We start from the raw sequence: 25,640 nt of genomic DNA, 5'->3' as shown, positions 1-25,640 counted from the left end.
AAGTCCAACTTCAACTGATGTGAGGAAGGGAGACACCCACATGTGCAGGTAAAGGTTTTCTTGCCCTCATCTGATTAGATAAAGCACCTGTTATCTATGCAATACCTCTCTGGTCATGGGGGGCATGTACCACACGTCACAGACGATGGCCCAGCTGGTCATCACTCGAAGCAGGTAGCTCACAATGTTGTATTTACTACTGTTCCAAAATGCATCACCAAACCGAGGATTATACTGTGAAAAGAGAAAAGAAAATGCATTCTAGTTAGGAATTAAATGGCAGCTTCTCTTCTACATGCCAGTACATGACAGGCCAAACATCTATCAGACCTGCGCCCTGCCAAAAAAAAAAAAAGCTACTTTACTTGATCCAAAGTAAAGTAAAGTAAAAGTAAAGTAAAGGATCCAAAGAGCAAACAAGACGTAGAAAACAACCTATGGTCACCAGGGGGTAAAGGCGGGGACGGATAAACTGGGAGACGGAGACTGACATAAACACACTACTGTATATAAAATAGGTAACTAATAAGGACCTACTATAGCACAGGGAAGTCTACTCAATACTCCATAACAGCCTATAGGGGAAAAGAATTTAAAAGACTGGATATATGTATAACTGAGTGGATTCACTTTGCGGAACACCTGAAACAAACACAGCCTGTAAATCAACTATATTCCAGTGAAACTTTTCACAAAAGAAAAGAACCAAAATAAAGAATAAACCAGGCCGGGCAACCCCCCTGACTAGAGCCTCAGAGCCCTTAGACTGGAGGGTTATTGACATGATTCTTAAATATCTGTCTGCCCACTTCATGGAAGGTGGGTGAAAGTAGGAATAGTATCTGATTGCTCATCAGTGTCCTCAGTAGGCAGACACTGGCTTGGCACATAGTATCCCCCAACCGCTACTTACCTATATCCGTATCAGTAGCCAGAAAAAGGGATCAAGCAAACGGGACAATTGTAAACAACAGGTGGATATGAATAAAGAGCACATGCTCGGTCATGCCCAACTTTTTGTGACCCCATAAACTGTGTAGCCCATGAGCCTCCACTGTCCATGGAATTCTCCAGGCAAGAATACTGGAGGGGGTTGCCACTTCCTTCCCCAGGGGATCCTCCCGACTCAGGCATCAAACTCGTGTCTCCTGCATTGCAGGCAGATTCTTTACTGTCTGAGCAACCAGGGAAGCAAAGAGCACACAAGTATTCCATATGTTTGCAAATCTTAAGTTTGAAATTATATCAAAATAAAGTGACCAAGTCAGTGTCTTTGGCAGGGAGGTGTATGAGAGTGGATAATCTGTTTTACCTTAATGGCAACTGGATGGATGGTTCCTCCAATTTCAAAGCTTCCTTTTTTAAACATCATGACTGAAGTATTGTTGATACAAGTTCCTATAAGGACATCAGTAGAGAGTGAAATTTTTTAAAGCAGCCAATTTAAAAAGGAAATATTTTGTTATAAAATAATTTAAAATATTCAGGTCACATCAAAATTACAGACTTTTTTAAAAATTACAGATATTTTAAATACTATCATTTTACAAATTAACTCCTGTTTGCTGCTGCTGCTAAGTCACTTCAGTCGTGTCTGACTCTGTGCAACCCCATAGACGGCAGCCCACCAGGCTCCACCGTCCCTGGGTTTCTCCAGGTAAGAACACTGGAGTGGGTTGCCATTTCCTTCTCCAATGCATGGAAGTGAAAAGTGAAAGTGAAGTCGCTCAGTCGTGTCCGACTCTTAGCGACCCCATGGACTGCAGCCTACCAGGCTCCTCTGCGCATGAGATTTTCCAGGCAAGAGTACTGGAGTGGGTTGCCATTGTCTTCTCCAACTTCTGTTTAGTAGTAATTCAACAGTTCTAAGCAGGTTTCACTGGACACGGAAATGGCAACCCAGAAACAACTTCTGAGATCAAAAAGGTACCATGACTTGCTTCAAACCTCATAAGAAAGCAGGGAATTACTGGCTCAGAGAGGCCATGCCATTCCTGAAGGACAGCAGAAACCTGGACTAAGAATGCCAACTCCAGAACAATCCAGCTCCCCATATACTTCGGGTACCTGTTGTTATCAACCATAGCTTGGTGAGCAATCCCACTTCTCACCTTCAGGAAAGATTAATATGGGTAATTCTTCCTTAAGAGCAATATGTTCTTTTAGTCTGTGAAGAAAAATAAAGGATCTAAATTATACCTTCAAAAAGAGGTGGGAATCCCCTTTGGTATCTTTTCTTTTAGGTTCAATTAAATCATGCAAATTTTTAAAAACTGGTATATAGTTGCTTTACAATATTGTGTTAATTTCTGCTGTACCACAACGTGAATGAGCTATAAGTATACATATATACCCTCCCCCTGGAGCCTCCCTCCCAGCCTACCCCCATCCCACCCCTCTAGGTCATCACACAGCACTGAGCTGAGCTCCCTGTGCTACATAGCAGCTTCCCACTAACTATCTATTTTACACGTGGTAGTGTACACACATCAATCCCAATCTCTCTTTGGTATTCTTTACTCTCTACTAACACAAATATAATTGTAAAGCAATAAGGAGAAGAGAAAGGAAATAAACACAAGTTGGTCCCTTTCTATACAAGTATTAAGAGCTAACAAAGTTGAGATAGATTACAACTGCCAGCGTGCACACCACTGCTCAATAACCACAAGATGGGGAACAGTTCTCTAACCTTAAAGACATTTCAATAGGTACGTACTATTTCACTCTTAAAAGCATAGCCCACCATCACATTTACAGAAGCGATGACTCGAGTGCCTCCAGTTAAAGGTCTCAGGCAAAAAGCTTCTTCAAACAAAGGTTTCTGGTAGCTTAACTCCACTCCTAGACCCAGAAGTTCCCTCTCCTGTTCCATAAAGAGCACTAGCTCTGTCTGCCTTTCAGTTCATTTCAGCTGCTCAGTCGTGTCCAGCGTTTTGCAATCTCAAGGACTACTGCAGCATGCCAAGACTGTCTGTCCATCACCAACTCCCGGAGCTTGCTTAAACTCATATCCATCAAGTCGGTGATTGCCGGGAGCTGGTGAGGCATTCCACTCGTGACAAAGGTCATGAGGAAGGAGGCTCAGCATACGCAAAGGTGGGATCGAGCCTCAGGAGTCCGCCCGGATATTCTCGAGCATCTACCCCCCAAAAAACCAGAGTCTGCCTACTTTATTGCTTTGTGCTCTCACCTCTGACTTTACTGGGGGCTGTCCCCCACCACCATCTCGCTCTCTCTGTCAAAGAGTTAACTTACAGCTCCAATTAATAAAGTTCCTGGGCAATAAGGAGTGTTTAAATCCAAACCCCTCAGATGGCTCTCTAACTCGCCTGACAAGTTTACCCGGACTCCTACAGCTATGCATACGATTGTTTACAGTCTCCCAGCCTCGAGAGGCACGGGAAGCTTAAGATATTCAAATAGCTTAGAGCCTCTCAGAGAGTTAGAAACTGTCAGAATAAAACTAGTAAAAGATTTCATTGATGAACCAATGTTTGTTGCCAAGTTTTCACATCCCCTGAATTGTATCCTTGAATGTGTATTAATTAATAGCTGGTATGTAGAAAAAATAAGTAGTGGCCTTGGTGTTAGTAACTTTAGACCCTTAAGGTAATAAATTCTTTCCTTTGTTGTAAACCCATTACACATCCACCCTATAGGAATGCAATTTTATCTTCGGAAGATGGCGCCAAACTTTAAAATAATTACTCTTAGAGAAAATAAGTCTTTGTTGATAAGTCCTTGTCAAGAGTCATAAAATGTTAGTAGGCCTTCTGGCCAGAAGATGATGTAAATCACCTAAACCATTTGTATATGATAAATCTGCAGGAAAGAAACCCTGGTTTTTGATAAGGATCAAAAACTGCTGACTTTGCATCCCCTATTATCCTCTATGTGTAACTTAGGGTATATAAGCCCCTGTTGAAAATAAAGCTATGGGCCTTGCTCACCAGTGCTTGGTCTCCCCATGTCATTCTTTTCACATTCTGGCTGAAGTCTCCATCTGGAGTGCGGAACCCACCATGCTTACTAATTATGCCTGGGCTTCTAAGACCCACTCGAGAAGGTGTCTAGGGTGAGGCACCTTCCGCTATTCGAGAGGGTGCCTGCGGCCTACGTAAGTGGTGCAAACTTCTTGTCTTCAAGTTTTATTGGTCTCCCGCGTAAACCAAGCTACTCAGCCTCTTTTCTCCACTGAATTTTCCTACTGAGCTATCCTCATTCTATTATTCTTTATATCTCTAATTAGCATATAAATAGTCGCCTAGGCGTCTCTTCTTCGAATACCCTGGATCAGCCGGGGCTGGACCCCGGCAGGTGATGCCATCCAACCATCTCATCCTCTGTCATCCCCTTCTCCTCCTGCCTTCAATCTTTCCCAGCATCAGGGGCTTTTCCAATGACACAACTCTTCACATCAAATGTCCAAAGTACTCGGAGTTTCAGCTTCAGCATCAGTCCTTCCAATGAATAGTCAGGTCTGATTTCCTGTAGGACTGACTGGTTTGATCTCCTTGCAGTCCAAGGGACTCTTAAGAGTCTTCTCCAACACCACAGTTCAAAAGCATCAATTCTTCGGGGCTGAGCTTTATGGTCCAACTCTCACATCCATACTTGACTACTGGAAAAACCATAGCTTTGACTAGATGGACCTTTGTTGGTAAATAATGACTCTGCTTTTTAATATGATGTCTAGGTTGGTTGTGGCTCAGCTGCTAAAGAATCCACCTGCAATGCAGGAGACCTGGGCTCGATCCCTGGGCTGGAAAGATACCTTAAAGAAGGGAAAGGCTACCCATTCCAGTATTCTGCCCTGGAGAATTCCATGGGGTCACAAAGAGTTGGACACATTTCACGACAAAAGTGAGTGACTTTCACTTTCTTTTTTCACTTTCTAGGTTGGTCACAGCTTTTCTTCCAAAAAGCAAGCGTCTTTTAATTTCATGGCTGCAGTCACAATCTACAGTGATTTTGGAGCCCGAGAAAATAAAAGTTTCTCACTGTTTCCATTGTTTCCTCATCTACTTGCCATGAAGTGATAGGACCAGATGTCATGATCTTAGTTTCTTGAAAGTTGAGTTTGAAGTCAACTTTTTCACTCTCCTCTTTCACTTTCATCAAGAGGCTCTTTATTTCTTCTTCGCTTTCTGCCGTAAGTGTGGTGTCATCTGCATATCTGAGGTTATTGATATTTCTCCCGGCAATCTTGATTCCAGCTTGTGCTTCATCCGGGCAGGCATTCTGCATGATGTACTCTGCATATAAGTTAAATAAGCAGGGTGACAATATACAGCGCTTGACGTACTTCTTTCCCGATTTGGAACCAGTCTGTTGTTCCATATCCCATTCTAACCACTGCTTCTTGACCTGCATACAGATTTCTTAGGAGGCAGGTCAGGCGGTCTGGTATTCCCATCTCCTGAAAAATTTTCCACAGTTTGTTGTGATCCACACAGTCAAAGGCTTTGGCATAGTCAATAAATAAAGCAGGAGTAGATGTTTTTCTGGAACTCTCTTGCTTTTTCAGTGATCCAGTGGTTGTTGGCAATTTGACCTCTGGTTTCTCTGCCTTTTCTAAATCCAGCTTGAATATCTGGAAGTTCACAGTTCACATACTGTTGAAGCCTGGCTTGGAGAACTTTGAGCATTACATTGCTAGCGTGTGAGATGAGTGCAATTGTGCGGCAGTTTGAGCATTCTTTAGTGTTGACCTTCTTTGGGATTGGAATGAAAACTGACCTTTTCCAGTCCTGTGGCCACTGCTGAGTTTTCCAAATTTGCTGGCATATTGAGTGCAGCACCTTCACAGCACAATCTTTTAGGATTTTAAAGAGCTCAACTGGAACTCCATCACCTCCACTAGCTTTGTTCTTAGTGATGCTTCCTAAGGCCCACTTGACTTCACATTCCAGGATGTCTTGCTCTAGGTGAGTGATCACACCATTTGTGGTTATCTGGATCATTAAGAGCTTTTTTGTATAGTTCTGTGTATTCTTGCCACCTCTTCTTAATATCTTCTGCTTCTGTTAGGTCCATACCATTTCTGTCCTTTATCAAGCCCATCTTTGCATGATATGTTCCCTTGGCATCTCTAATTTTCTTAAAGAAATCTAGTCTTTCCATTCTATTGTTTTCCTCTATTTCTTTGCATTGATCACTGAGAAAGGCTTTCTTATCTCTTCTTGCTATTCTTTGGAACTTTGCATTCAGATGCACATATCTTTCCTTTTCTCCTTTCTCCTTCTCTTCTTTTCTCAGCTATTTGTAAGGCCTCTTCAGACAACCATTTTGCCTTTTTGCCTGTCAATCTCTAGATGCGTGTAAGTGATAACATCCAGCAAATAATCAACCATCTATTTATTCAGCCAACCATTACCAATTACTTACATTCAAGGTAGTAATTTTCAGTTTTAGAAATTCAGTGACTGGAATACCTAAGTCAGGGCAATATAAATGTATGGGTCTTCTAACCACATCATCTATACCACCATGACTACAGAATTCAAAATGTTTTAAATCCAGTTAAGACAGGTGACTCACTGGAAATGGTGAACCACAAACAGAAGTCAATATATTTTAGTTTTAACCCTTAGTTTTAGTGTTAGCCTTTAGTACCGCTGGCTCTGCCCTCTTTGATGGGAAGGCCAAGAGTTTATGCCAATCCAATGGATACCAAGTAATGTCACCGCTTACCTCCTAATAACCAGGTGTCGGTCCTTCATTTCTGAACGTTCAAACCAGATATGTGGACAAGCCTTGACCATGGATCTCTGAATAATCCCCATCAATCCACCATGAACCTGGCCCACCTACAAGAACCATGAGAAAATGGAAACAATGTAAAGGCATAGCTGTCCAAAAAAAAAGCCTTCTTTTCTTTAACCACTAAGTTCCTATTCCCCACTCAGAGAAAAGACTGGTCTTCTACTGACTGAAGTTCTTAGTCTCTTCAAAGGTCATACATGCGGGCTCAGTCGCTCAGTAGTATCCCACTCTGTTGCAACCCCATGGACTGTAGCCTGCCAGGATCTTCTGTCCATGGGATTCTCCAGGCAAGAATACTGGAGTGGGTTGCCATTTCTTCCACCAGGGAATCTTCCCGACCTAGGAATTGAACCCGCGTCTCCTGCTGCCTCCTGCTTTGGCAGGCGGTGCTTTACTACCTGGGAAGCCCACGCTCAAAGGACATGACTGGCCAAATACAAGCACAAAATGTTGTTGAGTAGCACTTTTGAATTTTAAGTTATGTTGCGGTACTGCCTTTACGCTGGCTTTTAAAAGTAGAGATTTTCCAATAAAGTCAAAGTAAGTGAAATACAAATTAAAACTACACTGAAATACGATTTCAGACCCAACAGACTGGCAAAGATTCAAAAGCATGACAAAAAACCAAGGCTGTGAGAAAGAGGCACTCTTATACAGTGCTTGGGATGGGGAGCTTATAATCCTCATAGAAGGAAATCTGGCAATATCTATTAAAATTACATATACATTAGCTTCCCTGGAGCTCAGATGGTAAAGAATCTGCCTCCAATGCAGGACACTGGGGTTCAATCCCTGGGTCTGGAAGATCCCCTGGAAAAGGGAATGGTAACAAACATCTATTTCTGCTTTATTGACTATGCCAAAGCCTCTGACTGTGTGGATCACAATAAACTGGAAAATTCTGAAAGAGATGGGAATACCAGACCACCTGACCTGCCTCTTGAGAAACCTATATGCAGGTCAGGAAGCAACAGTTAGAACTGGACATGGAACAACAGACTGGTTCCAAATAGGAAAAGGAGTACGTCAAGACTGTATACTGTCACCCTGCTTATTTAACTTATATGCAGAGTACATCATGAGAAATGCTGGGCTGGAGGAAGCACAAGCTGGAATAAAGACAGCTGAGAGAAATATCAATAACCTCAGATATGCAGATGACACCACCCTTATGGCAGAAAGTGAAGAGGAACTCAAAAGCCTCCTGATGAAAGCAAAAGAGGAGAGTGAAAAAGTTGGCTTAAAGCTCAACATTCAGAAAACGAAGATCACGGCATCTGGTCCCATCACTTCATGGCAAATAGTTGGGGAAACAGTGGAAACAGTGGCTGACTTTATTGTTCTGGGCTCCAAAATCACTTCAGATGGTGACTGCAGCCATGAAATTAAAAGACGCTTACTCCTTGGAAGGAAAGTTATGACCAACCTAGATAGCATATTCAAAAGCAGAGACATTACTTTGTCAACAAAGGTCTGTCTAGGCTATGGTTTTTCCAGTGGTCACATATGGATGTGAGAGTTGGACTATGAAGAAAGCTGAGTGCCGAAGAATTGATGCTTTTGAACTGTGGTGTTGGAGAAGACTTTTGAGAGTCCCTTGGACAAAAAGGAGATCCAACCAGTCCATCCTAAAGGAGATCAGTCCTGGGTGTTCATTGGAAGGACTGATGTTGAAGCTAAAACTCCAATACTTTGGCCCCCTGATGTGAAGAGCTGACTCATTTGAAAAGACCCTGATGCTGGGAAAGATTGAGGGCAGGAGGAGAAGGGGACGACAGAGGATGACATGGCTGGATGGCATCACCGACTCGATGGACATGGGTTTTGGTGGATTCCAAGAGTTGGTGATGGACAGGGAGGCCTGGCGTGCTGTGGTTCATGGGGTGGCAAAGAGTCGGACACAACTGAGCGACTGAAGTAAACTGAACTGAACCCACTCCGGTATTGTTGCCTGGAGAATTCCATGGACAGAGAACCCTGTGGGCTACAACCCATGGAATCGTAAAGAATCAGACACAACTGAGTGACTAACACTTTCACTTCACTTTACACAAACATTTATCCTTAAACTCAATAATTCACTTCTAGGAATTTACGCTGAAGATACACCCCAAACAAAATGGAAATACATATGCACAATGTTTAAATTGCAACATTATTTATAATGTGAGCTATTGAAAAATACCCAAATTTGAAAAATCCATTTGGCTTAGAGAGGATAGGAATGCGGAGGAGGACAAAATAGGTGAAGGAGATTAAGAGTACCAACTTCCAGTTACAAAACAAGTAAGCCATGGGATGTAATGTACCGCACAGGGAATATAGTCAATTAATGTTGCATTAACTTTGTATGGTGAGCAGACAAATACTAAATGTATAGTGGTAATCAATTCATAATGTATATAAGTGATGAATCATCATATTGTACACCTGAAACTAACATAACATTGTATTCAACTATAATTAAAAAATTAAAAGTAAAAAATAAATCCAATAGGCTTTTGGTTTCTATCATTCAAACCATTAAAGTTTGCAGTTCTATTTCTAATACTTGGCTAAAACTGTAAATTATACCATTATACATTGAAGTTGTAATGATAATTACATATTATCAAGAAGCACGGAAAAATGCTAAGAAAATTCTGAGGCCTACAGTCACAAATGAGTCGTACTCAATCTTTGTTGACTAAGACACAGAATGAGTACTGTCTCAGAAACACAAAATCATTATTAGGCAAGTTGGTTACGAAATTTACAAAGATAGTACTGTAGGAAAACAGCTGCTTTCTCCGCTAAACATCTCAGCCCTAACCTCTTTGGATTACAGGGAGGTCACAATGGATGTGAAAGGTCACAAAAGATTACAGTGGATGTGAAAGTGCTTGTCCACTTAAATGAAAGGAATTATTATATACACCCAGAGTCGGATGGGGTCTATCAAGGACTGTTAGCATGAGGGTCTCTGGATGGGCTTTTTGAAATCCATAAACATCTTGGAACTACATAAAAATATTTGTTGGTATAAAGCAAATGCATGCTATTGTTTTTCTGAAAAAAAGGATACATAAATATTAACTGATTGCTAACCTAATAAATGTCAAGAACTACCAATTCCCATAAGTCTTTTCAGAGAGGTGGTTAAAGCTTCCTTAGATTCAGGAAGAGCTCCACAACTTAGAGAAATGTATAACTTGTTAAAAGGTAGTTGTCCAAGAGTTATATATCTAAACTTATATTTTAGACAATGTCTGCCAATAAAAAAATAGTTTTTACAAAGGTCTTCAAACCCCCTTCAATGAATGTATAACCCACAGGCAATCAGACCACCAGGACTCCACGGTGGCCTACAGACACTTCAACTGCCTTCCCAGGAAAGCACACCAGACCATGACTACCCATCATAGGAGTAGGAGACTAAGAGGTACAAAACTACCTTCTAGAAAATAAATAAGCTACAAGGACATATTGCACAACACAGGGAATATGGCCAATACTTTACAACTATGAATGGAGTATAACCTTTAAAAAACTGTGAATCACTATAGTGTAAGCCTGAAACTTATATAATATTGTACATCAACTATATCTCTAAATAAATAAATAAAATAAAGGTTCCCTTCGAATGCTTTCACAGAAAAACACACCAGACCCCTACTATCAGTTACTGGAGCTGACGAGTGAAATTAAAAAAATCCACCAGTTCTCTGTGTGAAGCCCTAGTCACCAACATGAGATATGAAAAAAAATTCCCCTCCTCAGTATCCTGGGCTTCCCTGGTGGCTCAGGTGGTAAAGAATCCGCCTGCAATTCAGGAGACCTGGGTTCGATCCCTGAGTTGGGAAGATCCCTTGGAGGAGGGCATGGCAACCCACTCCAGTATTCTTGCCTGGAGAATTCCGTGGACAGAGGAGTCTGGCGGGCTACAGTTCACGAGGTCGCAGAGTCAGACACAGCATAGCGACCAAGCACACCTCAGGATCCCTGTGCCATCTCTCTATTTCACACACCAGCTTGGGGCATAGTTACCACCATGCAGGAAAGAACACCTTCAGAGATTCTCCAAATTTAACCTGACACGCACAGGAAAGAGAGGAAGGAAATCTTGACAAGTTTCTTCAGGGTGATAGAAAACACCCACTGACTTGAAACACCTTAGATTTGAAAAAAATGCAAGAAATGCCACAAAAAGGTCTTTAGAGGTGTTTGATTTTAGTAAGCTTTGTCTTTTCTTTGGGGGCTGTCAGCAAGAACTGACAAAGGCAATATGGCATAAATATTAGCCTTTCTTGCTTGATCTTCACTAAAGAGCCAGGTTTTTTTTTTTTCTTTTTTAATTGCATATGACTCCCTGAAGGGAGAAAGAACTAATTGGCTGGTGAGGGATTTGTACAGCTCTAAAGAGGATGACTTTAACGTCTTAAAGTGTCACTAAACACTGCAGGGATTCTAGAAGCAAGATGGAGTCAACTTTATAAAGACTAGTCATGCTCAAGCGTGTCTACATTTCAGTACATTAATTTCTTACTACCTTAAATATAATGACTATTTTCTTTCTTTTTCTTGCACTATATATTCCTCGTGTAATTATACATTAATAATATAAATAATGCAAATACATTATTAATGTATGTAAATATATTAGTAATTTATGGGTTTCCCTGGTGGCTCAGATGGTAAAGAATCAGCCTACTATTCGGGAGATCTGGGTTCGATCCCTAAGTTTGGAAGATCCCCTGGAAGAAGGCATGGCAACCCACTCCAGTATTCTTGCCTGGAGAATCCCCATGGACAGAGAGGCCTGGCAGGCTATAGTCTATGGGGTCACAAAGAGTCGGACATGACTGAAGTGACTAGTCAGTCATTAATAATTTATAGACTTACTTATATAGTATAACCCAGTCACTTTCTAATATAAAACTAACTTTCTAATTTGTGCCAAAATAAAATAAAAGTCTGACTAATCCACGGAACATGCAAGTACTTGAAATACCAGTGAGCTGTTCTTACCATAGTATAGCACCCATCCGTTGTCAAGATCAAAACATCGATTGGGGACGTATGGTTGGCAACACAAATGCCTCCCTTCTGGGGCCTGTACTGCCTGCAATTACATACAGCAGTTAATACTAAACATTGAAAAACGGCCACTATTTTGCAAAACAGCAACTTCCACGGTAGCTCAGATGATAAAGAATCCACCTGCAATGCAAGAGACTCGGGTGTGATCCCTGGGTCCGGAAGATCCCCCGGAGAAGTAAATGGCTACCCACTCCAGTATTCTTGCCTGGAGAATTCCATGGACAGAGGAGTCTGGTGGGCTATAGTTTGTGGAGTCGCAGAGTCAGACACAACTGAGCAACTAACTCACAATACACCTGGAGAAATTCATGCTATTTTGTTTTTTAAAGTACACTAAAAAAACAAGAAACTTTCAAATATATGGGCTCATCTTAAAAGGGTTGTCTCTAGGCAGTATGATGGGAGGGGGGTAAGAGTATATGAGGAGGGGGGCCCACAATTTTCCCTTTACATATATTTATATCACTTTTCTGTAATGATCATATTGTCCATTTAGAATGAAAAAAAAATTTAAATATTAGACTGAATTATCAATACAAAGATTCCATCACTTTAATAAACTTTATGATATGTAAGCTTTCCTTATTTTATCCTAAGTATTTTTGTATTATTTCAATCTTCATAAATATCACTTTCAGTTGCTTCAGAGTGATCCAGAGTAAATGTACTGTACTTTCCTTCACCTTATCCCCCTAAAGCAGAAGTTGGCAAACTTTTCCTATGGAAGCCCAGACAGTAAATACTCTAGGATTTGCAAGCCAGCCAATCCCAGTCAAAACTCCTGGACTCTGCTGTTTGGCACAATGGCAGGTATAGATAATACATAAATGAATGAGCATGGCTGTGTCCCAATAAAACTTTATTTACAAAAACCAGAGGACGGCCCACATTCAGCCTACAGGCTCATAGTTTAGTTTGCTAACCTCTGTCCCAAAGTTTAAGCAGAATTTGACACTATTGAAGCAAAGTTTTCTTTGAGCCTAAACAGAGAAGGGAACAAAATGCATAACTTCAACATGTTTTCCTTAAAATTAGAAACAATTCTACAACAAGTTGTGAACAACTCTCTATGTAATTAAAGCACCTTTTCCAAAGAAGGGGCTTCCCTGATGGCTCAGACAGTAAAGAATATGCCTGCAATGCAGGAGACCAGGGTTTGATCCCTGGGTCAGGAAGATCCCCTGGAGGAGGGCACGGCAATTCACTCCAGTATTCCTGCCTGGAGATTTCCATGGACAGAGGAGCCTGGTCGGCCACAGTCCATGGGACTGCAGAGTAAGACATGACTGAGTGACTAACACTTCATTTTCATTTCATTTCTGAAGAAGGTGTTTCCTTTGATCACACTTTTACCAAAACATTTTCTTCTCATTCTCACCCCAAAACTTACAGCCCAATCACAAAAGTCATGTAATTTTAGAAATTTAAGAGGGCTTTAAGTTGGTAACACATGGCAAAGCCAAATGATGAAATGTTTTCCTTCTACAAATTAGACAGAAAGATCCAGTCACACAGATACAAAGAACCAACCAATGGTTATACGTGAAAGGTGGTGGGGGGGTCGGGGGGGCCAATACGGGGCTGAGGGAGTGGAGGGTACAAATTTTTAGGTGTAAGATAAGCTCAAGGATGTAATGTACAACAAGGGGAATATAGCCAACATTTTGTAATAACTGTAAGTAGAAAGTAACTTTTAAAAGATAAATTCTTTTTTAATTAAAAAAAAAGATCTAGTCAGTAGAAAAGAGATGTTTGTCCTAGAATTTTTAAGCTAATGATATTAAGTATAAAAAAACTGAATTTACAGAAAAGCAATTCAAAAACAATCAAAACAAACTTCATGTGGCTAATGACTTCGTTTACCACCTTTCTCCTCCCTGATGAAGGGGTGAGGGAAGCAGAAAGCTAGGCCTGTTTTCAGCTCAGTGTTGGCATTTTAAACGTTGGCAAGGCTGAGACTAGAAACCAGCCTCAGAATTCCATGTCTAGCCTTCTTTCCATCATTCTACAGCCCTATCACCTTCACCATTTAAAAAAAATTTTTTAATTAACCCCATTCTAAACCTAACTCTGACATTTATTAGGCATATGACCCTAGACAACCAATCCTGGAGCTTCCACTTCTTCGCCTGTAAAATGGTATAATAGCACCTTCTCTTAGAGATGACCTAGGAGAAAGAATCACAGGCCAGGCCTGCACACCATAAACGTCCAATTATTAGGTGTCATTACATGTTTATCGTCATGTTCCATGGGGCTTCCCTAGACTCAGAGGTTAAAGCGTCTGCCTGCAAAGCAGGAGACCCGGGTTCGATCCCTGGGTCCAGAAGATCCCCTGGAGAAGGAAATGGCAACCCACTCTAGTATTGCCTGGAGAATCTCATGGAGGGAGGAGCCTGGTAGGCTACAGTCCACGGGGTCGCAAAGAGTTGGACTGAGTGACTTCACTTTCACTTTCTGCAAATGGATTGCTGTTTTGAGGGGAAGGGGAGGCGCTGTGCTGGGTCTTTGTTACAGCACTTGGGCTTCTCTAGTTGTGGTGTGTGGGCTTAGCTGCCCTGCGGGATGCGAGATTTTAGTTCACCAGGGACTGAAGGCCCACCCATACATTAGAAGGTGGATTCTTAACCACTGGACCACCAGGGAAGTCCCTGGATTGCCTTCGAAAAGTGTTCAGGTGCATTGTTACGTCTGTGACGCTCTACACGGTAGAGATGAACACGCCGGAAGTACTCTTCCTTCCCTTGTTTTCCCCCACCCACTCCTGACAATCACATGCGAGACTGACCTGAGGAAGCAGGCACGAAAGCGGAACACACGCACCTGTTATGATAGTGAATGGTTCCAGAGAGGGCGCGAACACAGATGCGGCAGCAAGTCAGGTGGACCACTTCACTCAGGAAGTTTTTGAGTCTGAAAGAGACAGAAAACATTTTATTAAACAGCTCTGGGCTCTCCTATGAAACAACACAAAGCTCCAGGGTGTTCCTTCCACAGCAACATACTATGTTCTGAAATACGAGCACAGTTCAATTCTCAAGGTCCCACCGAGGCAGTTAGGACAAAACTCTAATGGAGGACAGTTCCCATCGTGACAAATCCTTGACCAAGATAAGCTGAGGCAACTATGGTCTTGGCCTCACAAGTCTGACGATCCTACAAGACTCTCTCGTGTTCCTTGAGTCTCTCAGTCTATTTTCTCCCTCCTCCTCTTCACTTTCTCTTTTGTAAGAGCAACTTCTGTCAATTTAAATGCAAGCATGATGGAAAATCACATAGAGACTCTAAAGATGAGGTGAGCAGCATTTTAATACATGTGCTAAGGCCATACCAGTAACACTGAAGAAGCTGAAGTTGAACGGTTCTATGAAGACCTACAAGACCTTTTAGAACTAACACCCAAAACAGATGTCCTTTTCATTATAAGGGACTGGAATGCAAAAGTACGAAGTCAAGAAACACCTGGAGTAACAGGCAAATTTGGCCTTGGAATACAGAATGAAGCAGGGCAAAGGCTAATAGAGTTTTGCCAGGAGAACACACTGGTCATAGCAAACACCCTCTTCCAACAACACAAGAGAAGACTCTACACATGGACATCACCAGATGGTCAACACTGAAATCAGATTGATTATATTCTTTACAGTCAAAGATGGAGAAGCTCTATACAGTCAGCAAAAACAAGACCAGGAGCTGACTGTGGCTTAGATCATGAACTCCTTATTGCCAAATTCAGACTGAAATTGAAGAAAGTAGGGAAAACCACTAGATCATTCAGGTATGACCTAAATCAAATCCCTTATGATTATACAGTGGAAGTGAGAAATAGATTTAAGGGACTAGATCTGATAGATAGAGGGCCTGATGAACTATGGAATGAGGTTCATGACATTGTACAGGAGACAGGGATCAAGACCATCCCCATGGAAAAGAAATGCAAAAAAGCAAAATGGCTATCTGGGGAGGCCTTACAAATAGCTGTGAAAAGAAGAGAAGCGAAAAGCAAAGGAGAAAAGGAAAGATATAAGCATCTGAATGCAGAGTTTCAAAGAATAGCAAGAAGAGATAAGAAAGCCTTCCTCAGCAATCAATGCAAAGAAATAGAGGAAAACAACAGAATGGGAAAGACTAGGGATCTCTTCAAGAAAATTGGAGATACCAAGGGAACATTTCATGCAAAGATGGGCTCAATAAAGGACAGAAATGGTATGGACCTAACAGAAGCAGAAGATATTAAGAGGACGTGGCAAGAATCCACAGAAGAACTGTACAAAAAAGATCTTCATGACCCAGATAATCACGATGGTGTGATCACTCACCTAGAGCCAGACATCCTGGAATGTGAAGTCAACTGGGCCTCAGAAACCATCACTACGAACAAAGCTAGTGAATGTGATGGAATTCCAGTTGAGCTCTTTCAAATCCTGAAAGATGATGTTGTGAAAGTGCTGCACTCAATATGCCAGCAAATTTGGAAAACTCAGCAGTGGCCACAGGACTGGAAAAGGTCAGTTTTCATTCCAATCCCAAAGAAAGGCAATGCCAAAGAATGCTCAAACTACCACACAATTGCACTCATCTCACACGCTAGTAAAGTAATGCTCAAAATTCTCCAAGCCAGGCTTCAGCAATACGTGAACTGTGAACTTCCAGATGTTCAAGCTGGTTTTAGAAAAGGCAGAGGAACCAGAGATCAAATTGCCAACATCTGCTGGATCATGGAAAAAGCAAGAGAGTTCCAGAAAAACATCTATTTCTGCTTTATTGACTATGCCAAAGCCTTTGACTGTGTGGATCACAATAAACTGTGGAAAATTCTGAAAGAGATGGCAATACCAAACCACCTGACCTGCCTCTTGAGAAACCTGTATGCAGGTCAGGAAGCAACAGTTAGAACTGGACATGGAAAAACAGACTGGTTCCAAATAGAAAAAGGAGTACGTCAAGGCTATATATTGTCACCCTGCTTATTTAACTTCTGTGCAGAGTCCATCATGAGAAACGCTGGGCTGGAAGAAGCACAAGCTGGAATCAAGATTGCCGGGAGAAATAGCAATAACTTCAGATATGCAGATGACACCACCCTTAAGGCAGAAAGTGAAGAGGAACTAAAAAGCCTCTTGATGACAATGAAAGTGGAGAGTGAAAAAGTTGGCTTAAAGCTCAACATTCAGAAAACGAAGATCATGGCATCTGGTCCCATCACTTCATGGCAAATAGATGGGGAAACAGTAGAAACAGTATCAGACTTTATTTTTTTGGGCTCCAAAATCACTGCAGATGGTGATTGCAGCCATGAAATTAAAAGACGCTTACTCCTTGGAAGGAAAGTTACGACCAACCTAGATAGCATATTCAAAAGCAGAGACATTGCCAACAAAGGTCCATCTAGTCAAGGCTATGGTTTTTCCAGTGGTCATGTATGGATGTGAGAGTTGGACTGTGAAGAAAGCTGAGCACCGAAGAACTGATGTTTTTGAACTGTGGTATTGGAGAAGACTCTTGAGAGTCCCTTGGACTGCAAGGAGATCCAACCAATCCATCCTAAAGGAGATCAGTTCTGGGTGTTCTTTGGAAGGAATGATGCTAAAGCTGAAACTCTGGTACTTAGGCCACCTCATGCGAAGAGTTGACTCATTGGAAAAGACTCTGATGCTGGGAGGGATTGGGGGCAGGAGGAAAAGGGGACGACAGAGGATGAGATGGCTGGATGGCATCACTGACTTGATGGACATGAGTTTGAGTGAACTCCAGGAGTTGGCGATGGACAGGGAGGCCTGGCATGCTGCAATTCATGGGGTTGCAAAGAGTTGGACACGACTGAGTGACTGAACTGAACTGAACTGAAGGCCATAAATTTGAGGCAGTACACAGGAATCACACAAATATTCTCTTTGTGGACACAGCTAGGAAAAGGGACAATCCAGGACTTCCCTGGTGGTCCAGTGGTTAAGACACCACACTTTCAAGGCAGGGGCATGGGTTCAATCCCTGTTCAGGGAACTAATATCCCCCATGCCACGCAGCATGGCCAGAAAATTTTTTTTAAAAAAATGTAAAAAGAAAGAAAAGGGACAATCCTATTAAATGGCTGGGAGGAAAAAAAAAACATTTCACCTGTTTCTGGGCAGCTGTCCAACCAGGGTGGTTCCTATAACAAACAAACTGATCCCAATGACAGCCAAAGTAAGCCTGAAAGAGAAAAGAAAAGGTAATGCAAAAGCTAGTTGAACAGCAGGGGGAAAAGAGAAGGAACATAGAATTCAAGAATAACAAAACCACAAGTAAGTTGTAGAGCATTCACGCCACAGAATATGATGCAGTCATTCAAAGAATCATGCAAATCTATAGATTCTGACACAGAAGAATGGTTCTTGGTACATTTTGAGAGGAAAAAAAACAGCGTTAACTTTCAAAATACTGTGTAGGGTTTGATACCATTTTCAAAAAAAAACAGCAAGCACATAACCAGCCTACAGATGTATAGACCAGACCTGGAAATTTGTTCACAAAACTGCCACATTTAGTCTATGCAATTGTCAAAGGGTTAATAGGGCTAGTGGAGAGAATAAAATCTTTCTCTTCTTGCTTTTCCGAAGTTTTTTTTTTTAATTTAAAAAAATATATTCATATTTTAATTTAAAAGTTTTTTATTAGAGTATAATTGTTTTACAATGTTGTGTTAGTTTCTTCTCTATAACAAAGTGAATCAGCTGTAAGTATACCTTTATCCCCTTCCTCTTGAGCCTTCCTCCCACCCCTCTAGGTCATCACAAAGCACTGAGCTGAGTTCCCTGTTCCTCCCACTAGTATCTAGTTTATACATGGTGTCCATATGTCACTCATAACAGTGTATAAAGCTTCCCTGGTGGCTCAGATGGTAAAGAATCTGCCTGCAATGCAGGAGGCCCAGGTTCGATCCCTGAGTCAGGAAGATCCCCTGGAGAAGGGAATGGCAATCCAATCCAGTAGTATTGTCTGGACAATCCCGGTTCATTGGAGCCTGGTGGGCTACAGTTCAGGGGGGGCAAAGAGTGGAACAGGACTGAGTGACTAACACTTTCACCTTTTTTTCCTTTCACATAATGTATAAAGGAGTCATTTTAGGTTGAAAGTAGTTATTCTGGTGTGGCCTGGTGAGGCTATAAAAGAAAATACCTTGCAAAGCTCTAAAAATAACTTGTTTTCCTGTATTTTCTAAGTTCAGTTCAGTTCAGTTGCTCAGTCATTTCCAACTCTTTGCGACCCCATGGACTGCAGCACGCCAGGCCTCCCTGCCCATCACCAGCTCCCAGAGTTTACTCAAACTCGTGCCTATTGAGTCGGTGATGCCATCCAACCATCTCATCCTCTGTCGTCCCCTTCTCCTGCTGCCTTCAATCTTTCCCAGCATCAGGGTCTTTTTTAATCATGGGGACAAAAGGGAAAAATTCAATTTTTCCTCAAAGAAATTTAAAATGTACAGCAAATGGCAAGGAAGTTTTACCTAAAGTTTCCTTCATAATAAGAACAGCACATTATATTTTCCATGCAAATTTAACTGCTGTACCTTCGTGAGGTTCTAAATAGCTCAGAAGTTAGTAAACAAGGTGATAGACAGGACCTCTCATCTCAACAGACACTTTCTAATTTTTAAAAAGTGCTTTTAATATCTGGGCCAATCACTTCAAAAAGAAAAGTTATTTTTAGAAATGTAAATAGAATCACTCGAAAAGAAAAGGCTGAGATTTTAAATCTTTCGAGATAAATAGGGCTTCCTTATAAATTCTTTGTTAAGGTTTTAAACCTTGTTAAAGTCTTGGTTTAACACCTTTTGAGACAGCAGTCTGAAGGTCTGTTTCATTTTCTTTGGACACCATATTTTCATGTCAGCCACTAATGCAATAACTAAAGGACTGCTTAATCTCATCCATCAATTACACACGTTTTAAAATACTGCCATTTTGCATAATGAATCAATTGCTCCTAACACATTAAATCAGAAGAGGTCATATATTTTAACATGCTTAACAGCTGGGTTCAAAACTACTGAACATTTTAATTCGTTAATTAACGGAAAATTCTGTCTTCCAGTGTCAGTGAGCCAAAGTGAAAGTTCTCACAGATGACAGAGTTTTCTGGCACAATCTGTTTTGCTGAAGAACTTTAGTGAGATACAATTCACATGTCATACAATTCACCTACTTAAAGTGGCAATTCAGTGGTTTTTGGCACATTCACAGAGTTATACCACCATCAACGCAATCAATTTTAGCACAATCTGTGTTTTAAATGCTCACTTTGTAGAAACTACTTTTTTTTAAATTGGAGTATAATTGCTTTACAATGTTGTGCTGGTTTCTGCTGTACAACAATGTGAATCAGCTCTAAGTACACATACATCCCCTCTTGAGCCTCTCTCCCAGTCCCTGACACCCATCCCACCCCTCTAGGCCATCACAGAACATCAAGCTGAGCTCCCTGTGCTACAGAGCAGCTTCCCACTAGCTAGCTATTCCATAAACTATGTCAACATTGCTCTCTCAATTTGTCCCACTCTCTCCTTCCCCCACTGTGTCCACAAGTGCTTCAAACTGCTTCTTCTAAACAGTATTTGCAAAGGAATTCTTTCACATGAAGAGTACGTACTAAGAGGAGGAGCTTCAATTCTGCCATTTTCTTCTTTTACTGAGTATTTACATTACTGGATTATCCTAAATCTGTGGTTTATTTGCAAGAATCTTGTATGTCATGTACCTATTTTACGAGTATAAATTTAAACTAGATAGCAGAATCATATCACTATTTGGTGGGCCCCTCCAGCAAGTGGAAGCTAACCAACATAGGAGAGAATCTCAAGCGCCCTGGACTGTAAAATCCTCACTCTTTCTTCAGGTTGCTTGGATACAGTGCCTGACTAGTGGACCAAGTGAAGATATAAGAGCTCATCTATATATTATTCAACTTTACTGAAATTTCATTTCTTTATAAGAATAAAATAATATCAATGGAAGGTGCTAATTATAAACAGACTAGAAACTTCCAATAAATAAAAGTTGAACTTTTTTTTTTGGTTGTGCTGGGTCTTCTTTGATGCACAGGTTTACTGTAGTTGTGGTACGCAGGCTCCTCACTGCAGTAGCTTCTCTTGTTGCAGAACACGGGCTCCAGGGTGCACGTAGGCTTTAGTCATTGGCGTATATGGGCTAAGCAGATGCAGGTCCCCAGCTCTAGAGCACAGGCTCAATAGCTGTGGCTCAAGGGCTTAGTTCCTCCAAAGCATGTGGGATCCTCCTGGCTCAGGGATTGAACCTATGTCTCCTGCACTGGCAGGTGGATCCTTCCCCACTGAGCTACCAGGGAAGCTCAAAGCAGAACCATTTCCTTTTTACACACCAAATCCCACTTTGGGAACACTGACTTAATGTTCAAGCAAGTATGTTCGAGTTTCACTCTGTTATCACGGCTGAAATGATTCCCCAAAGATACCCCCACCATCCAATTTTTTTTTCTCCCTTCCCCTCCCTCCTACCTCTACCATCTAGACACTGGCAACATGAGGACAAGAAAAGAGAAACAGCTTGGTAGAAATGTGCCTTTGCCTACACTTAAGCAACCTCTTTCCTTGTAATAAATCTGAGTGAGGCAAGGATAGGCCACCCTAGGGGTGGTAAAGACATTTCAACTCACGTGCCAATTTTACTTGGCTGGTAGCAACTGCCTGGAAAGCCCTATTGGGAGCACACCAAGGCCACATCCAGGGGAATGAAGCAAGACCATCAGGGACATGTCGTGCCTGGCAGCCGCATTTCTACCTGTCACCATCATACTAAGGAGACCTCAGCCACTTCCTCCCGCTGCCCAGCTTGTCCTGCTTCATCACTTTTTCTACTTATGCTCCACACTGTGGCTCCAGTAAACTGGGCTTTGAGGCTAACTCCTCATAAGGAGGCACGCTAACTTAGAACCAAAGTGGACCCAACTGGTGAACTTTTAATATAAAAAAAGAGAGATCGAAGTGGAACAAATTCACCCTCCCAAATCTCTCTCTCCCATGTGGCAACCACTCTCAGGAATTTTCTTCTCTCCTGTGCAGTTATGAACCGCTGCAGACCAGGGAAGAGAGGCAGTCACAGTTTGGATGATATTCTGGTGGACACGAAACTGTACATATTTTCCCTTCTTTGTTCTAACTTCCCTTTTCTATCCATCCTCGGGGCTTCCCGGGTGGCTCAGTGGAGACATGGGTTCGATCCCTGGGTCGGGAAGATGCCCTGGAGGAGGAAATGGCAACCCACTCCAGTAATCTTGCCTGGGAAATCCCAGGAACAGAGGAGCCTGGCAGGCTATAGTCCATGGGGTCGCAAAGAGTGGGACACAACTTTGCGACTCAACAACAATGAAAATCCATCCTCAAATTATCTATGACTAAAAAAGCGACATGGATCCAGATGGATATATACTGGATTCTGAATATATACTTTCATCTGGGGAAGATATGAGAGAAGAGATAATATGTCTTTGTGGAGGTCACATTCAGTGGTGTTTTCTACTAATAAACAGGAAGGGGTGGGATTACTGCATTAATATACTCTCGTGTGATCACTACATACATAATTTAAAAAAGAAAGATGGGGGACTTCCCTGATGGTCCAGCAGTTAAGACTTCGCTTTCCAATGCAGGGTGTGCGGGTTCCATCCCTGGTCAGGAAGCTAATATCCCACATGCCCCATGGTCAAAAAAAAAAAAACAACCATAAAGTAGAAGCAATATTGTAACAAATTCCATAAAGACTTTAAAATGGTACACCTCAAAAAAAAAAAAAATCCTAAATACATAAAACGAAAGCTAGACTAGCTGTAGTTGCCGGCGGGGAGACGAACCTCAGAGGCAGGAGAACACAGTAGCGCACGATGACGCCCAGCACCCACACCATGGTGAGCCGCGGACTGACGTACTGGAAATTCACATTGGTCCTTGTGAGGAGGTTGCATGACACTAGCTCCTCTGAGGAGAACCTCTGGGTCACTTCGTCTTCCACAATGGCTTCCAACCCCTTCTTGGAGAAATAAAACACGTCAGACAGCTCAAAGTCCCTTCCTCGCAGACCAGACAGCCCTTTTTCCATGGGTGACTCATCTCTTTGGATAATACCTTAAAAGAAAGCATCAGGACATGAGAAAACGCCATCGGACAGAAGAACAAGTGATCAAAAAGGCTACTTTATGCAGAAGACAAATACATCTACTGGGTAACATGAAGCAGATTTCAGAAATAAAGGACGAGCAACTGCAGTGAGAAAAGAGGTAAAATCACTGAGTCTGCGTGAAATGGCTTCTATATGATGATTTCAGTTCATTACAGAGGAATCTCATCCTCAGTATCCCTTTTGCTTGCATTCATCCCTATGTATCATCAGCAAAAGAACTCACAGAAACAAACTGTCCCCCGAGTATAGACCTAGATCATGTAGAAACAAAGGTTTATATTTCCCCCAGTGAAAAACTATAAAGCCAGAAAGTAAGCAAAGTTCATGGACTGAATTCAAAGAAACAACATAAATAGTTAATAAATATTCAATGCCTTTTTTAGTCTTCAAAGAAATGTGAATCAAACACAGTGGCCTATTCACATGATCAAACCAGCAGCATGTTTGTTTAATGATAAAATTCAGACAGAAATGACACAGGTATTCTCATACTCAATTTGGATGAGTATGGAACTGGATTATTTTCAGTGAATCACGAGACAGAGGCACTGATGTCAGTCTGTCCTATGACTTGTGCCGCTTAACTCTGAACGCTTGGTTTAAGGTAGTCAGTTAAGGAGCAATCTTGTCAAAATCTGTTTGGCATAAAGAGACTAAAAATAGTTTTGCTGATGATTATAATTCCAATTCTAGGAAACTGTCACAAGAAATAATCAGAAATGCAAGCAAGAGTGTTTAGTGTAGCATTTTCCATTATAATCAATCCAGACAACGCAAGGTAGTACATCCTTTAAAAAAAAAAAAAAAAAAAAACCTATAATGTTAAGTGAAAAAAGTCAGGATCTAAAACTCTGGTTTACTCAACTCTATGTCAAGAAGAAAAAAATTAAGAGGTTACTCTGGGCTGTTAGGTTTTCCTCTTTATACTGTTTATTGTACTTTCCGTAAAGAAAATAATTCAAAGATTTTTCAAAGTAGTGTAAGTTTGATAAATCGAAAAATGACTAATACCACCCAGTTCTAACCACGTAATAAAAATAATAAATGAGACAATCTTCAAAGAATAAAAAGCAGCTGCGTACACTGTGACATGGCTATCCATCTGTCCCTATGGGGCGTACCACAAACAAATTTATGTCCAACTTTAATTAGAAAAGCCAAAAATTAAGATGTTAAATTCCCTGAAAGAGATCGCCTTTGATTTCCTCACTTTTCCATTTCCTAGGAAATCAATGAGGACAGTGGAGGGAGCTATGTTATCTACCTGCTGGAGAACTTGGATGTATATCCAAAGAAGCAGCTATAATATACCCATTTTCTTTTTTCTGAAAGAACTGCAGCATAATGGAGTAGAAAATAAAGAGGACCTGAAGTCCAAAGTCCAGTTCTATTAGGACAACCACCAGGTAGCTCTATGTCCAGGTGTAACTGATAAGTCACCTAACTTGGTGTCCTCCTCTATAAAATGGGGATGGAGAGCGGTTGGGAAAGTGTTTAGTATCCTTACAAAGACTAAAGTTTTCTGATTTTACTTTTGGGATTTGGGGTGGGTTTTCTTTCAATTTTGCCCAAAGCAAAGCTAATACCTAACCACCTTAAGAATGAGAGCACTAAAGTAAGTTCTTGAATGATCATTAGATTATCTTCTTAGTCCAAGTAGTTTAATCTTTCTTCATCTCTGCAAAGGGTTTAATCAATATTAGAGAATAAACCAGCGTTCTAGTGAAATACCCTCATGTTCTGTAGGTACTGCAGTACCACTCAGAACGGGTTACTCTATCCAATATGGCCAATATTTAGCAGTACAAGAGTTTCGTTATTTACCAATGTACAGATTTTTTTTTTTTTAAGTCTAGAGGGGAGAGGTGACCAGTTACTTGGGAAATCGCTGAATGAAACACACTGGAGACAGGAGTGTGTGTGTGCTTAGTCGCTCAGTCATTTCTGACTCTTTGTGACCCCATGGACTGTGGCCCACCAGGCTCCTCTGTCCATGGGGATTCTCCAGGCAAGAATACTGGAACAGGTTGCCTTTTCCTTCTCCAGGGGATCTTACAGATCCGGGGATCGAACCCAGGTCTCTGCATTGCAGGCAGATTCTTTACCATCTGAGCCACCAGCCCTTCTAAAAATAAGCTTTTTCAGAGGACTTCCCAGGTAGTGCAAGTGGTAAAGAATTTGCCTGCCAATGCAGGAGACACAGGTTTGACACCTGGGCCAGGAAGATCTCACTGACAAGGAGCAACTAAGTCTTTGTTGCACAACTATTCAGCCTGTGCTCTAGAGCCCAGGAGCTGCAACTCCTGAGCCCACGTGCAAACTACTAAAGCCTGCGTGCCCTAGAGGCTGTGCTCCACAAGAGAAGCCACCGAAATGAGAAGGCCACACACTGCATCTGGAGTGTAGCCCCCGCTCCTGCAACCAGAGAAAAGACTGCGCAGCAACGAAGAGCCAGCACAGCCAAAATTAAATAAGTAAACAAATAATTTTTTTCATTAACTAAACATTTACCAACTTAGATCATTTCCAAACATCAGAAGAAACAGATAATTCAGAGTAATACATGACAGGTGATATTTTTAGAGTTTGCTTAATGCAAAACAA

The 25,640-nt window shown here is 41.5% G+C and overlaps 1 protein-coding gene across 5 annotated transcripts in view; it reads right to left on the bottom strand.

Moving 5' to 3' along the window:
• The window catches only part of GPAT3 (glycerol-3-phosphate acyltransferase 3), a 71,760-nt gene that overhangs the window by 10,651 nt on the left and 35,469 nt on the right, over positions 1-25,640 (bottom strand). For 3 of the 5 annotated variants that reach the window (XM_019963039.2, XM_019963036.2, XM_070791715.1), the window contains 8 exons: positions 22,711-22,981; positions 17,965-18,039; positions 14,671-14,760; positions 11,776-11,869; positions 6,697-6,812; positions 2,112-2,167; positions 1,313-1,398; positions 106-234 (listed from right to left, as the gene is read on the bottom strand). In XM_019963039.2, coding sequence (XP_019818598.2) covers positions 106-234; positions 1,313-1,398; positions 2,112-2,167; positions 6,697-6,812; positions 11,776-11,869; positions 14,671-14,760; positions 17,965-18,039; positions 22,711-22,981 — 917 coding nt within the window. The remainder of the gene's footprint in view (positions 1-105; positions 235-1,312; positions 1,399-2,111; positions 2,168-6,696; positions 6,813-11,775; positions 11,870-14,670; positions 14,761-17,964; positions 18,040-22,710; positions 22,982-25,640) is intronic. The other 2 variants (XM_070791716.1, XM_070791717.1) reach the window with 1 other exon arrangement.

The sequence above is a fragment of the Bos indicus genome, chromosome 6, assembly GCF_029378745.1.
Source record: "Bos indicus isolate NIAB-ARS_2022 breed Sahiwal x Tharparkar chromosome 6, NIAB-ARS_B.indTharparkar_mat_pri_1.0, whole genome shotgun sequence".
In the NCBI taxonomy this organism is placed as follows: domain Eukaryota; kingdom Metazoa; phylum Chordata; class Mammalia; order Artiodactyla; family Bovidae; genus Bos; species Bos indicus.
Note: the sequence above shows the minus strand (reverse complement) of the source record. Positions and strands in the feature narration are given on the sequence as shown.